At 41.3% G+C, this 11,294-nt stretch overlaps 2 protein-coding genes across 5 annotated transcripts; both read right to left on the minus strand.

The window, feature by feature from the left end:
• Positions 1–324: 324 nt before the first annotated feature.
• On the minus strand, positions 325–8,041 carry selenon (selenoprotein N). The gene is made up of 12 exons (XM_077558862.1): positions 7,666–8,041; positions 6,588–6,705; positions 6,384–6,514; positions 5,808–6,020; positions 5,603–5,727; positions 4,391–4,528; positions 4,227–4,308; positions 3,646–3,834; positions 3,472–3,577; positions 2,280–2,392; positions 1,448–1,549; positions 325–1,360 (listed from the first exon to the last, which is right to left on the minus strand). Exons 1-12 carry the CDS (start codon positions 7,849–7,851, stop codon positions 1,181–1,183), a joined length of 1,683 nt encoding a protein of 560 aa, XP_077414988.1. The 5' UTR covers positions 7,852–8,041; the 3' UTR covers positions 325–1,180.
• Positions 8,042–9,057: 1,016 nt separating this feature from the next.
• Positions 9,058–11,179, minus strand: znf593 (zinc finger protein 593). 4 transcript variants are annotated; one of them, XM_077558916.1, is made up of 4 exons: positions 11,070–11,179; positions 10,040–10,254; positions 9,483–9,545; positions 9,058–9,406 (listed from the first exon to the last, which is right to left on the minus strand). In XM_077558916.1, the coding sequence occupies exons 2-4, from the start codon at positions 10,237–10,239 to the stop codon at positions 9,280–9,282; spliced, it is 390 nt and encodes a 129-aa protein (XP_077415042.1). In that variant the 5' UTR covers positions 10,240–10,254; positions 11,070–11,179; the 3' UTR covers positions 9,058–9,279. The 4 variants fall into 4 exon arrangements, with proteins under 4 accessions (XP_077415042.1, XP_077415067.1, XP_077415059.1 ...); XM_077558941.1 differs by lacking the exon at positions 11,070–11,179 and adding an exon at positions 10,968–11,042; XM_077558933.1 differs by lacking the exon at positions 11,070–11,179 and adding an exon at positions 10,768–10,914.
• Between the last annotated feature and the right edge of the window lie 115 nt (positions 11,180–11,294).

Genomic DNA, 11,294 nt, shown 5'->3' on the forward strand with positions numbered 1-11,294 from the left:
GATGCTGCAAAAGCTTTTTTTTTTTTTTTTGGGGTGTGGATTAAAGTTTCGATTTTACTCACCAGCTACAATATTAGGTTCGGTACAAGAGAAGTATTTTTTTCCCTCAAAATTAATTTATGCTCACTTTTGAATTTCCGTAGGTAACACTAACAATATGGTTTAAGTTTACAATGGAATAGAATTGGACAGTGTCAGAGGTGTGTTGCTAATATTTTGCACCTCGCATGTAGCTAGTTAAGGTAAGCAAAATATTAGTCACCTCTGATGCTCTGAAGTTATTGACTAATTATCAACTATTTTAAATCAATGTCTCTGTCAGCATTATCCTTCGAGGCAGACATTTTATTATATATATAAAAAGAAGACACGTTAATGTGCATATGGTGTGTTAACAGATTACACCATCCTTTTTTTTAAAAAAAATTGTCTTGTACAAAAAGTTATGTAGTTACAGAATCACAGTGCTTCCTGTTAAATTATGATTTTTCTCTTTAACAGGAATTAGCAATAGATCTGGGCAATTTGTCCACTGCTCAGGGTGAAACAAAATATGACAAATTGAAATCAGTAACACATTTCCATCTTTTTTTTTTTTGTAACAGGAAATAAGGCCAATAATTCGGACCATTAGGAGGACAACAATTGGCAAATAGTGTCACTTTGCCGTTAGCTAATTTGTTTTGGTTCCTCTTAGAAGTGAATCAAGGAGGACCAGGCAGCTTGTCGGACTGATTTGCAACAGTTTCTCTTAAGTTGCGAGTCAACCGTTACAAATTATAACAATTCTTTGGTGTAGTGGTAGACTTAGAAAAAAAATGACAAAGACAAAATATGCAACTAAAAGAAAACACATTATCATAAGTTATCAAATATGCTCAGAAAGCTGCTGAATATTCTGACCACATATTGTGTGCCACAAACATGTCAAGACTTTTCCTGCTGTGTCAGTCCCGAAAGAGGGGAGTAAGATTGGGGCGTTTCCTCTGGAACGCTTCATCAGCAACTATCATCAGGTTCTGCCCGGCCCCAGAAGAGCTTTCAGAGCGGCGCCGTCACAAACTGCTGAGTGGCGCCCGGAGGCTACACTTTGATATTCAACTTTTGCGTTAAATTTCCAGATGACTTAAATATACTATAATCACACACACTCACATATACAAATACATCCGCACATGCTCTACTGTGTCAGGTACTGCTTAGCCCTCTCCAGCCCCTCCTTCAGGAAACTGATGTAAGTGGAAGTGGAGGGGTCTTCAAACCCCCCGGAGAAGCTGAAAGTGGTTCCCTCCTGCTCCTCGCCCTCGTCGGGCTTCATGGACGTCTGGTCCAGAAAGAAGTTTGCATTGATGTGATGGACCTACAGATGAGAAGACTTTAGTCTCGTTTGGCTAATTCTGCTCATTGCATTTGTGTCTCGAGCGTTAAAGAGTGTGAAGTTATTTACAATGGTTCCATTGGGAAGGGCGACCATCATCTCCACAGGGAAAGTGTACTTGTCAAGGTGCAAGCGGGCCTTTTCGCTCAGGGCGGGGCTATGCTCATCAGCCTGGAGCAGAGGAACACAAATGTTTGTTTTAAATTGGACATATTATGGAAAATTGCCTTTTTTATTTAAATTTGACATATTATGGAAAATTGCCTTTTTGATTTAAATTTGGGATTTTTCATTATATATTGTTTTAATTATTATTTTTAATTAAAATTGTATTTAGTTTTTAGTTTTTTTTTTTAAACTAGCTTTCACAGGTGTCTTAGTTTTTTTATGCTTTGTTTTAGTTTTTTTTCTTTCTAATTATAATCAGGCTTAGTTAATTTTGTGATGGTAAACTGTGGTTTCAGTTATTAATAGATATATTTTTTTCATTTCATTTTGTCAACCATTTTTTCCCCCAATTTTAGTTTTCACTATTTCGTTCATTTAAACTTGAGAGAGCTGTTCTGCACTTGTGCTAGTACAAAAGTCACTCTTGTCTCAAAGGCCAGGGCCTACCTGTTGTCATGGTAACGAAAGCCAGACAAGCCATTGATTGGCCTAACAGTATTTGAGGCGGTGTTTTACTGTCCCTTGCAAAAGACAGTGCCGCCCCTCAAAACAGGCTAATTTCAACCAAACAAGAAATACTGTGTAAAATTATCTTCTTGATGATTGTCACATTTTGTCCAAAACGCAAACCAGACTGTGAAAAAAAAATGCATAATGAGTCCCCTTTAAATGGCAGTGTAGTGATTGAAGATGTGATTTTATTCAGCTATCGTGTACCTGAAGGAGTTCTCACCTGCATGTTCTCCAGCTGTTTAACCAAAGACCAGCTGTTCACAAAGCTCTGGTTGAGCAAAGCCAAAACGGGCGAACTTTCCAGGACGGTCTCCCGGAGAGTTCGCCCGGAACCTACAGACCACACATAAGATATGAGACACATGCAGATGCCACCAAGATACATTCCAACACTGCATATAAGCAATTGGTTATTTTTGAATGCACAGAGTTGCTATTGTCAGTCAGATCCATAAATATTGGGACATCAACCAGTCTGGAATGCAGAGACCAGGGGTGGGCGCTCAAATTCGGTCCTCGAGAGCCCCTATCCAGCCTGTTTTCCATGTTTCGCTCCACTAACACACCTGATTTATGATCAGGATCGTTATCAGGCTTCTGCAAAGCTTGCTGATGAGCTGATCATTAGATTCAGCTGTGCTGCAGGAGGGAAACGTGGAAAACAGGCTGGATAGGTGCTCTCGAGGACCGAACTTGAGCACCCCTGGCATAGACCATCATCAGATGCTAGATTTCATCCCTGGTGATGCTTTGCCAGGCCTCTACTGCTCCTGCTAGTTCTTGGGGCACTTTACCTTCAGCAAATGAAATGCATGCTCAATTGGATTCAAGTGATTTCGCAGTATGCTTTGGGTCATTGTCCATCTGCACTGTGAAGCGCCGTCCAATGAGTTCTAAGGCATTTGGCTGAGTATGAGCAGATAATCTTGCCCCAAATTGTTTTTGGCAGTAGTCACATCATCACTCCATCGTTAGTTAGCTACCGTCAAAGTCTTGGAAACAAAATAATGTTTTGTTTTTGAGGTTGGATGTTTTGCTCTTTAACCATATATTTTCACGCAAGTGCAAAAATAAGATTACCACTTAAGAACTGAAAATATTTACTAATATGAGGGTCTTGTTGAGAAGTGTTGTCTAACTTTAGATACATAATTGCTCTAAATTGTACGTATTCAGTGGTTCCACTGTATCCCACTGAGGGGTTATGAGCAATATAACTAATGACATCAGAGCATTTTAATTAGATGGTTTGTATAATTTCTGGCATTGCAATGACTTCATTGCCACAGACTAGCTTTAATTTTTTTCCTTGGTCCTTCAGAAAAAAGTAAGAATAGAACTCTTTCATAAATCAAGAACCTGCCTTCTATAACTATAATTGCATTCATGTGCTTGTCAATCGAGTTTCTCACCTCAGCAGGACTGGTCGTCTAGTGCTCCCCAAAGCAGTATGGAATGCACCAACTTTTTCTCGGCCTCGGCTCGCTGGAAGGCCTCCGAAAAAGGCAGGTAGGAAACCTGTAGTGCAGCCCACCGTTAGCAATGAAGCAGCATGTGGAACAACACGACGACAACACCACGTTTACCTTCTTGAAGGGATAGAGGGTGACCTCCAAGCGACGCGCGGCTTCTTTCCGATCAATCTCCGCGCTCCAGTCGATGTCCTCAAAGACAAACCGGATCGGCTCGGCGCTGCCGCCTCGGCTGTCGATGACGTTGCCCTCCTCGTCCATGATGATGGAGGGAATGGACGGCCCGGTGGACTGCAATTCCAGCTGTGGAACGCGACGACATGTAACGTTAATGTGGATTCAATTGCCGAAGAGGAAATCTTAATGAAATGGTTGTCCCATATTGCCAAGGCCTTTTCACACTGCACTTGGCAAAAGGAAGCACGCGGTCAACGAAGCCATTCATCGTGTATGTGCTGCGAGGGCGGATCGCAGTGTGTTATTTTCCTTACCATTCTCAGGTTTCACACTGGGCAAGTCACTTTGTGAGTAAATCATCATCATTATTTCATACTTTTTGTGACTTGTTTTTTTTGTGAGATTTGACTCTCTTTTTTTGTATATGAAAACAGGTGCCCTGCCTCAATAAAAGTTGGGAAATACTGTGTATAAAATAATACTATAAAAGAGACACTAAGTATCTGGATATGCTTTACCTGTGGTAGGTACCCTATGTCCACCTCCATGTTGCTGCTCTCACTGGAACCATACAGCCACTCCATGTCCACATTCAGAGACCTGTGACAAAAACGGGAAAGGCAAACTGAAAATTCTCTGCTAAAATGCTGAGTTATGTTGTGCATCTGAAGAGAGCTTTTACTTGTCACTGGGGACGTAGAGGTGAAAGTGTCGCACGTGAGAGGCGTCTTTGGAAAGGACAATATTGCCTGTGAATTGGCCGGGCGTGAACCAGAAGGGAAAGTTGGGAACGTCGTTGAGCTGGAACTCTGCGTGAATCCTGTTTGGGATGAACAGAAGACGTGAAGTTTGCGTGTCTTTATAAGCGTCATCTTGGGACTTATTCATTGGAATTTAAATCAGACAAATTTTCTATCTGTGCTTTTGTATTTTCTATTTATCTCTGTTGTTTATTTCAACCCATGCAACACTTTTGTCTAGGTCTGTTATTTTTTAAAAGTGGATCAATCTGACTTGACTCCCTAATGCAATTTATACGTGAATGTCTGTAAACATCTAGAAATTATTGACAGGCAGGCAAGACGATTAAATGGTCTTCACCTAGATGGCGCAAGGTACATAATTAAGCCATTTACCCACTTTTGTGAATTTTTTTGGGTGGTATGCCTTGGCATTTTTACAAAAGTGAAATATTATGCCTTGGCTCTCTAAGGGTTAAAAAACGCTGGCTTACTATGCCCTATGTAAATGCCCTAATGTATTATACTTGAACTGAGCAGAGTCCTTTAGAATGCATTTTCTCAGAATTCATTCCAAAGAAATGCTCATCCCCGCTGTTTATCACCTCTTTTAGACTTTTTAATTGTTTGTACAATCCCCAAAAAATGAAAATTAAAACCGATTAATGTAGTGTCATAGTAACATTTGTTACGAATTAGTCGTGCTACTAGCATAGCAGCTGTGGCCAATGTTGGCTTGTTTACAGCGCTAATGCTAGTTTGGTATTGCCACGGCTGCTATTTTGTCGAAGCTGGACAGTGTTCTCTTCAGAGGTGGCAAATTCCAGGTCCAGAAAGTAAAAACCCTGCCACAGTTTGGCTTTAGCCCTTTGTGCTAGCTAGCGAGCTAGCTCCCTAGCAGGTAACCAAGCACCCGGGGAGCTAACTCGGGAACTTGCTAGCTAGCACCTGGAGCTAAAGCCAAACTGTGGCAGGATTTTTACTTTGAACTTGGATTTGCCACCTCTGGTTCTCTGTGACTATTTATCATAATACAGCACTTTCATCATTGCATGTTGCTAACAAAAACTCCACCTTTAATTAACTTCCCATGTTTTTTGTGAATGAGAAAACATTTCAAAACCCGTTTGACATCATACTGTGTTTCTCCTCACCTGAATACGATGTCGTAATAAAAGTGGTTACTGGCACGTATGCACGCGATGGCGCCCTGCGGTGCAAAGCGAGACTTTATGAAAGGTCGAGGGTGAAACATGGACAGCAGCGAGTGGAGGAGAACCTGCAGTGGGAACAAGAGCGCAACATCTAACATTCATATCACTCAAAGTGAGCATAATTCCTAAAAAATAAAAAAAATACCTCTTTGCCCTTCGGTGTAGGAGGGTGGTAGCGGTTGTTGGGCAGGTAACCCGTGAAGATGTTGAGCTCGCTGGGGATCACCCACCATGTGTCTCCTACCTCCTGCTTGTTCTTCGGTGGGAGGAAGACCTTAAACTGGCTGGCAAAGAAGGAAGAGGAAGGCACGGCTGGACTCCTCCACGAGCGCAGACCACTCAGACAGCTGTGAGAAACCTGCAACATCAACTATCCTTATCAACAAATTTGCAAACATTTACAGCTGATTGTCATCTGTCAGTGAGAGCCTGACTTCCTATGCTGCAATTTGGTCAATTGCACATTTTTTTCATAAATCTTTACTATCTGTTAGTCCACAAGTGTGGGTGTTATTTTATTACACATTATTGACCAATTTTAATTGTTGAAAATGATGCTCTATGTTAACGGTTGAACAATCGTGATGTTTTTGGTGTCTCCGGAAAAGTGACCATTTGGCAGGTACAGACTCCAGTGATATGTCAAAATGTATATAGCCATGCTGTCTAGAGTATTTTAACAAATTCTGATCAGAGATCATTTTGCTGGTTTTGCTCTTACCCCAAGGAAGCCATCTTTGCTTTTTGTCATAGAGTCCATAAGAAGAGGCTCCATGTTGGCCTCCAGTGTTAAAGTCTCCCCATCTGGGTCTTCAATCACCTCATCGTCAATGTCCCCCGGAGGTGTAATCCCTGTGGAAGACAAAATGGAGGAAGGTGTCATTGATCATTACAGGATGTAACAGAAATGCTAAGTGTGGGCTACCTGTGAGTTTCTCCACAACTGCTTTAAACTCCTCCGGACTGAGATAGAGGTCATGGTTGGTGTCTAAAGAGGAGAAGAGAAAAAGCCCCTCGGCGCCCAGAGTTCGCACACTCTCCTCCTAAAGAGTGGGGGTGGGGGGGGGTTCACATTCATTAGACATAGTGGAGTGATTTCATTGTCAATGTGTGCTGCGACAAAACTGGGTTACTGCTTTAACAACACATTTTGCAGAAACTGTAAGGAACGAGTGGAAAAGATCTGCCCGGAGGCCACAGATTCTTTGCATATGTTCCATTCAGTCAAGCCGTGTCTCAGACACATGTTGACTGCCAGATACACAATGGGTGGCAGCAGGGGGAGCGAAATTGAGAGCAAACATTGAGTTTTGCCAGCTGGGATGACTAAAAGACACACCCTACTTGTAAAAGCACAATGGCTGAACTAACTGCAGATGTGGTTTCAACACCAAACTAGATGGCAAAAGCCAAAATGGTTTGTGGCTCGAGGCAGTTGGGTCACACATCATTTCCTGGCTATGGGCTTATTTTTATTAAGGGGGACATGTGATAGAAAATTTACCTTTTTAATGGCTCGTATAGAACATTGTGTCTCTGGAGTGCTTGACCACCCAACAAGTGATATTAAGCTTTTTTCTCTATGGGGAGTGCCTATGATGAGGAGGAAAAGGTTGAATGTCCATAAAATCATAAATATTGGGGTAATCATTCTAATATTTTAAGAGGCTGAACTGCAGTGAGCATGAGTACAGATATTGCACCTGAATTTAGGGGGTGATTGATCACGTTTTTTTTGTTTTTTAAGAATGTCCCTAAAACCGGGTGGATTCATAGTCCACAAGGATATGCTTAGATATGAGATAAATCGGGTCACAATGTAAACATAGAACATATTATCGCCCCCCTTCTTCGGCTTTAATAAATGTGAGCTGTGTGAATGCTTGAGTTGTATTTGTAAGTAGTACCGGTTATATAGACTGTACAGTACATATATATATTTTTTTTTTTTAAATCGCTACAGCAAATGTGGCTGTTAATTTTGGATTATGATTTTAGCTCACGTGTCGCTTCAGAAGGTGGGCTTCTTGATAGTACTTGACACCCCAAGCCAGAAGAGGAACAGCAAAAACCAGGAGCAGGGTAAAAGTCCGTGTGGAAATCCTGGAGAGGGAGCCCCGAGTCTGCTGACCGTTCTGGCTGTCGTAGCGCTTCTCCTCGCGGGTCTCTTTATGCACGTCCGCCGCCATCCCCTCCTAACACGACGGCATGTCGATCGGATGATAACATCCAAAAAATAATAATCTTCCCACAGACTTCTTTCTATGCAGAGTGAACGGCTACGCTGCTGTCTTCAACGCAAGACAGGAACGTCCTTTCAGGGGGATGAAGTTGCCAGATAACCGCTAGCAAATTAGCCGCACATCCCTGGAGGATTGAGCGCAGAATGTGTCAAGATTTCAAGTGTAACACACGACAACCCGGAAGTTTCACTTCGGTCTTTTCAAAAATAAAATATACATGAGAAGAGTTGCATATTTTATTTTATTTTGAAACCAAATTTTCGGAAATGTAATCACAGTGGGTTTAATAATTTAGCTAGTATTTCCGAGGCTTTTAAAAGGGGTCGGCTCTTGTCTACTTGCTCTGTTATTTTCTTTTCCTCCCAGGAAGCTCTGTTAAACAATTTAAATTATATGTTAGTCTGCCAGAATCTGCAGCGTCTTACAGTTGTTCTTTGGTACTGTAGCTGGGGAAACAGACCAATACTTGTGTGTAAAAAATAAAAATAAACATCTACACACAAGACAGTTTCCTTTTATTATTAATTAGTGCTCATATTGTGAAGAAATTAATCTATTCATTCTCTTCTGTTTATCTGAGGTCGCAGAGACAGGAGCTGAAGCAGGGAAGACTCTCAAGGCTTCCCTCTCCCTAGTCACTTCGTCTAGCTCCCCATGAGGGATCCCAAGGCGTTCCCAAGCAAACCAGGTGAGTCTCTCGTGTCCTGGGTCTTCCTCCCAATGGGACATGCCCGGAACACGTCACCAGGGAGGCGTCCAGGCAGCATCCCTAAAGATGCCCGAGCCACTTCATCTGGCTCCTCTCAATTGCGGTGTCTAAATCTGAGCCAGGGAGAGCCCAAACATGAATTTACCTGTATTTATGTCAGGTTTTAAAAAGTAACAATCCTATTTTGACAAAGGAGTAAAAAAGTGCAGTTATCAGTTTTCAAATGTAGCGATTAATACCAATGAATCCAAGTAAAGCGCAAAGGCTGTAAAAAATCTACATAGGCCGAAACTACTGACTTATATATTCAATTTACAGTCCCAATAATGTATGTATTTTTCTCACGGTATATTGTTCTACTGTTTTAAATAAAACACGGACATGGAGTCTAAACTTAGCATGTGTTATGTGTGCAACAAATTTAAAAAAAAAAAGAACACCAGTTTATTAGGCTTGTGTAAAGGCCGTCCGACTCTGATTTTATTACCACTCGCCACAGTTTAACACACTGTGCATTACCTAGAATAAAGCATTGCGTCCATGTTGCTGATTATATTCAGCCACTTATGAAAGAGCTGGCTGCAAAAACACACAATTTAGCGATGTGCATTTTTGGCTTTCAGGTTTTCGTAAAGTCAAATATCAGTTCTCGGAGAAGGAGTGTTTCAGCACATATCTTCTTCCACTTGTTGCGTCTTGACCTCCATGACCTTTGGAGGGATGTAGGAGCCCATCCCAGCCGCTCTCTCTGCCTCTGCCTGGGTGTAGGGCTCCTCCTTAAGTTCTTTCAACCTGGTTTGGAGGAAAACCAGGCTCAGTGTCCAAATACTGCATATTCCAATGCATGCAAAACCAACCATAGCCTTACCTTCTCTTGTGGACTTTAGTCTTGAAGTGGTCTTTCAAAGATTTCATATCCACAAAATATCTCCTGCAAGACAAAAAGGCAGTATTATTACCCAACAAAAGAGTTGCAGATCAAGTGACTTTTGGTGAGATTACAGTACACCCATACATACATACATACTGTATAGACAAACACCCATTCACACTCAAGGGAAATTAAAGAGTCTTCGATTAACCTAACAGGAACATTTTTGGAATCTGTTAGGAAGCCGAAGTGTTACAGTACACAGAGAAACTCTTCATTGTGAGGCAGACTTGCAAACCACTAGCCCAATGTGCTAACCCTCCCAGTAAGCGTCGTAGCGTAGTTTCCAGCAAGACATGAAATAGAATGCATAAAATATGCTATAATTCTGCATCAGGACATGTCAAATGCATGTCTCATAAATACTCACACACCTTTAAACTATTGTAAAGTATGAAAAACTAAAACAAAATATGTCTCCTTCAATATTATCTAAGTGACTGAAAAGTCCTCAAGCTTTACCTCGACGGTGAGTAGGACGGTTGTTCACTTACGCGCAGTGTAAACAGTAGTGCTGTGCACATCCTGTCACATCATAGTCCACCTCCTGATGAAGCAGTTTGGCAGCGATTTCAGGCTTCATGTCTGAATGGATCTCATCCAAGTCTTTTGTCCTCCGCTTCGTCTTCCATGTCTTTGCGATGTTCTTCTTTTTGCCATTATTGTGGTTTCTTGTTTGTTTGGACTTCCCCATAGTTAGACCGATGGGCTGTAATGACAAATGTAATAAGGTGAGTAAAACATAATAGCTGAGGTGGCCGAATCAAGTCACAAGATTTGGCTCTAGTCCGACTTAAGTTGTAATTGTAGTACTTGGGATTTTGGCCGGTACACAAGTAAAGACAATCAGGCTGGTTTGTTCCCAACTTTGCCACCCGCTGGTTTGATAAAGTGACATGACACCTCACAGAACATAAAACTGGCACACACACACACACTGTCAAGGAGAGGTAACGGTGCATATATCAAAGTCAATATTTGGGAAAAAATATGGTGACTCAACCTCGAAGAAATGGAAGAGAAGAAAATGGACAGCTGGATGGATATTTTTTTATTTATAAAGCACAAGATAATTGTCCCAGCTTTTGTAAACAATAATATAAAGTTTTAAAATAACATATATTGGATGTTTTACTGTGTACCATATTGTTAACCATAAACAAATTACATTAATTAACCCCAAAATATCTTATTATAGTGTTTTAATTTTAGTGATTATTACCAAGGGGACACTGGTGGGAGACTGCAAAAATCTCCATCACATTTAAAGGTTTTGGCCAGCAGTGGAAATCGACTTCATATGGCCAACACTAGGAACATTTTTTCAATTCATGCTCATAGGGATTAATCGTTATCAAGCGTTGAGTACGGCGACTATAAGAGTCAATCTGCGCAATCTTTCAAGTTTGAAATATCACTGGCCAAGTTCTGTCGTTTTCTTTATGATGCGACGAAGCCTAATAACAACGTGTTTCTTCATAATAGAGCCGTTTATTTGGCGTCATCGTCTTCGTGTTTGCTTACCTTTCACACGTGTAGCCTGGAAGGAGTGAACTCATTTACTTCCGGGTCGAAAGAAAGCGTAACCATGACGTGTCTGTAGAGGGCGTCGAGCGCCGCTGCTAAAAAGAAAACAATAATATTTCAATTTACGAAAAATGTGTCTCCCACTGCTGTGCTTTGAATTACAGCCACCTTTTATATGCGTTTGACTGCTCATCAGTAGGCCACACAAACACAATTTACTAC

Source organism: Vanacampus margaritifer, chromosome 1 (genome assembly GCF_051991255.1).
Source record: "Vanacampus margaritifer isolate UIUO_Vmar chromosome 1, RoL_Vmar_1.0, whole genome shotgun sequence".
In the NCBI taxonomy this organism is placed as follows: Eukaryota; Metazoa; Chordata; class Actinopteri; order Syngnathiformes; family Syngnathidae; genus Vanacampus; species Vanacampus margaritifer.